This window comes from Miscanthus floridulus, chromosome 9 (genome assembly GCF_019320115.1).
Source record: "Miscanthus floridulus cultivar M001 chromosome 9, ASM1932011v1, whole genome shotgun sequence".
NCBI classification, from domain to species: domain Eukaryota; kingdom Viridiplantae; phylum Streptophyta; class Magnoliopsida; order Poales; family Poaceae; genus Miscanthus; species Miscanthus floridulus.
In genome coordinates, this window is record NC_089588.1 from 8,260,253 (window position 1) to 8,264,422 (window position 4,170).

The 4,170-nt window shown below is 46.4% G+C and overlaps 1 protein-coding gene across 1 annotated transcript; it reads left to right on the forward strand.

Moving 5' to 3' along the window:
• Positions 1 to 2,485: 2,485 nt before the first annotated feature.
• On the forward strand, positions 2,486 to 3,338 carry LOC136481282 (uncharacterized). Its single transcript, XM_066478642.1, has 2 exons — positions 2,486 to 2,650; positions 2,869 to 3,338. The coding sequence occupies exons 1-2, from the start codon at positions 2,590 to 2,592 to the stop codon at positions 3,126 to 3,128; spliced, it is 321 nt and encodes a 106-aa protein (XP_066334739.1). The 5' UTR covers positions 2,486 to 2,589; the 3' UTR covers positions 3,129 to 3,338.
• The last annotated feature ends 832 nt before the right edge of the window (positions 3,339 to 4,170 follow it).

Here is a 4,170-nt window from a genome sequence, read left to right on the forward strand (position 1 = left end):
ATTCTACAGTTATTCAGCTACACTGATGCATGCTTATCCTTTTTGCCAGCGTCCCCAACACCGGAGCCACGGGTCGCAATCGTAGGAGATGGCATTCTCCGCAATGATGGTTAGTCGCAAACATGTGTGCCTACATCCAGCTCCTTGCTTCCATACTTCGTATATTGCCAACAAAATATATTCATGTGTATGTTCTTTGCAATGCCCATCCTTCCAGATCACCGACAACCAGCTGCCACTGAAGAATGATGTACTGTTCAGATGCCATCCTCTTCAAGGCCTGGCCGCCGTCGGATTACTTCTCAGTGCTTCAATCGACACAAATGTGAGACTCTTCTTCCAAAATATTTTATTTCCCAATTTAGTTACGCGGCATGTGGAAATTCCTTCTCTTATGGCTTCGGGGGACGATGGCCCTTTCATATAATGGCTTCCACAAACAGTTTAACTCAAACAATGCTACATTTCCTTACATTAGCAGGCTAGATCCGTTGCATTCTCACGTGTTACGTCTCCAAGAGGCCTACAGGTCCTCGTTGAAAATAATCCTCCTGGATATGAACACAACACACATAACGTTGTGTAGACCGAAATTTTTGAGGAGATATGCAGTTGATGTACTCAGACTGCAAAGGTCTATTACTGCCCTCAGTTTTCTTAAACATCAACCGCCTCTAATTTTTTATTCTCTAATGCAAATCTTACCGTTTCAGGTCTAATTTATAGTATCTGCTACCCTCATGTAAGAATTGCATAGGTTCTGAGCCATCTCTGCACTAAACCTTTTGCTATGATCCGTGGTACTGAACGGCATCCTGCTTAGAAGGTAACAATTTCTCCCCTCAGATTGGCCAGATGTTCTCACTATACCTATGAATATGTAATCCCTAAGGTAACTCTTTCTGTTTCGGGTTTGATGCATGCTGTACAGAGCCCCTCTGTTCCTGTGTTCCATGCTGTACAATACACACCAGCAGCTAACAATGTCCTTGCCATGCCAACATCTTGAAAATCTACCTATACCTGATCTCTTATTGAGTTCTCTGTGTATGTCTCCAAACCTGACAGAACTGGACCCATTTTCAGGTACCAAAGAAATACCCTACAATACAATGTCCAAGATGCCACCGTAAACAGAACACTGAACATACCATTCACAAGAAAGTGGGGCAAAATCGATTACGGCTGCAACAAGCCTTCAGGCTCAATGACGTGAGTACATATCCCAACCTGACTCTGCCTGTCATACGGTTCTATTGCCAAAAGTATGTCCTTAATTTTTTTAAACTGATTGTTTTCCAATTGCCTTTTCACATAACCACATATGTTGTCAATCCAAACATTCCTCGTATTGGCACATGACCATCTCGACATTTTAGTGCATGTGTATTTATTTATTCACCATGCCTATACTCACTTCACTATTTCTGACACGCGTACCTATACTCATTTCATGTTCTCAGTCCAAAAAAAAGAAAAAAACATCATTGTGCACCAAGACTATCCCAAAGAAACACTGGTGCGTTCCCTTGCTACAGACTGCAACGTATCAAAGGCTCATAAAATGGCAACATTTCATACAAGTTTCTCAGCTCTGGGTGAAGTGATCGCTGAATTTAATCACTAATATATTTGTTTCTATGCGTTGTAGATTTCTTAAATTGGAGACTTCAGCATGAAATTGATAGTGTGCAGAAAGTGAGCCATCCTATCGATATAATCCTTCCAGATATTAGTCTACCAATCAGAAAGACACCGAAGATTCCCTTGTAGTTCTAGGATAGGATGCTGATTTTTCCCTAATTATTATTTCTCATCTACCTATTTAGCTATGTTTGTATAGCAAAATTCTTCATTTTTTTTCTAATCAATGTCTGCAATGCCCACCTGCAGAGAACCATAATCCCAGTACATTTTGCAGATCAATACGTGAGTCACAACTTATTGGCTGGCACCGCACTCCCTCGAAGGTCTGGCCTCACCGCTCTTCTCCACGGAACCATCTATCTTCATAGTTGGCATATGCAAGATCAGCATCTCCTCAACATCAGCAGCTGCCATCGAAGCACGAGAACTTGTTACTTTCATAGTCCTATTCTCCCTGTATAAATATGCCATCATTTTAATCTGTTCATACATGCTATGTTATATTTGAATCATAGTTGGCCGGTAGCCCGGTACATATATGCCACTGCACCTAAGTCTGTTGGACATGGTGTGTTCTGTCGCGCGGGGTTATAAGGTAATATTAATATATATTTGTCGGGTAAGCGGGAGCAGGTGACATTGTTGCTACGTCTGTGTCACTGACACTGGGTCCAGCATAGCGCTCACGGCCCACTTGTCTGCGTCTTGCACCCGGAAACGAGAATGTTTTATTAGCAGGCAGGAGCGGGGGGGGGGTTTGAACACACACACTCCACTCTCCTCAGCTATAAGTAGGTCACCTGGCTGTGCTTCCAGCAATCCATCTATCCATCCCATCATTGCAATCAAGCACGCTTCCACCAAATCCAAACACACAGATAGCTAGCAGACCGTTTCGAGGAAAGATCGTCCATCGAATCGAAGATCGAGGGAAGAAGAGAGATGGAGAGGATGAGCTCGTCGGTGCAGTCCTGGGTGGAGGAACACAAGTTCTCAACCATCGGTGAGTCATTACTCGTCCTCCTCCACTTAATTACGGACACTGAAGTTCCGAACCCCGTCGATCGCATTCCAATCCCCTCCCCTTTTGGATTTTTCCTCTGTTTTTTCGATCCCCTTCCCCTCTCAGTTCAGTTCAGAATTTCAGATCAGATCGTGCGGTCAAATCAAAGCTACCTTAGATTCATCATTCACAGATACGCTGTTGTGCTGTGCGTACAGGAGCCGTGTGGGCGACGGCGGTGGGCGCGTCGGTGGCGTACAGCCGGCGTCGGGCGACGAGCCTGCGCCTCATCCACGCCAGGATGCACGCGCAGGCGCTCACGCTCCCCGTACTCGGCGGAGCCGCGCTCGTGCACTACTACGGCAACTCCCGCAGCAGCAAGAAGAGGCAGCAGGAGGACCTGGACTACGGCTTGTACTCCCAGCTGCCGCCGGCCACCGACGCCGACGGCAACGAGAACGAGCGCTGGAGCTGGTAGTATCAGTAACTTTCACTTCACCTGCATTGGGACAAGAAACGGCAACGACGATGCAGCGCTCTTTGATTTCCATGGCTATCCGACTGCTGTTTATTGCCTTCGATTCTTCTCCTGTACTACTAGTAGTACCTGGCTTGTACCATTTCATCTATTGATGATTGAATGGTCACGATGATAACGATGATTATGTTTTGTTTTCTTGAAAAAAAAATGTGGTGAATGTGATGCGGCTGTCTGCTGTGTGTGACTACCCGCCTTTGAGTCGGAGCGAGGCTAATAATACAGCCGGCTGCTGGCTGTACGAATTGTTAGATACTTTGGGACCATCTAGGAGTGGATTCAGTGGGGTTTCATTGGGTTTCTCGTAGTAATAGTATGAATGGAGAGGGATAGAGAGGGAGAGGAAGAGCTAGGGTTAAGCACTGACCATCCATTGAGTAGGGGATCCGGCCATCAGGTTTATCGGTGAAGTTCTGCCCTAGGCAGCGACGGTCGGAGAAGAGAGAGCGACGCAGTGAAGACCGTGGTAGCGCAGTGCAGTGGCGGCGGCGGTGCTTCCCGTCACTGGCTGCGCCCTTCTGTTAGATCGGAGTAGGGTTTCTAGGTGGGGCGTACGGCTCAGGCGAACCTCGTACCGAGAGCCACCGGCCCTCACCTCTATTTAATGCGCAGTGTGACGGGAGCCCGCCAGCCATAGATGGACTGGGCGCCCCCGATCAGGGCGCGAAGTCAAGGCCCAAGTGGTCGTTGGGCCACTATGGTTGGGAGATCAAACCAACATTCTCCCCCTTGATCTCAACTCATACTTTAACTTTAAACTTTGACTTTAATCCCTTTCACTTTTATTTGTTCCATCATATATTAGTGCATAGAGCATGCTTCATCGTCACGGTCAATCGCCGATAGATTTAACAGCTACAATACACGTCTCTGTTCTGAAACAGATTCTTTAACTTTGGGCCCTTTATTGTCCGAAAATCATAGGCTATACCATAAACCCATGTCGATCGTATGTTCTCTAAACACACTGGGTGGTCAGCCT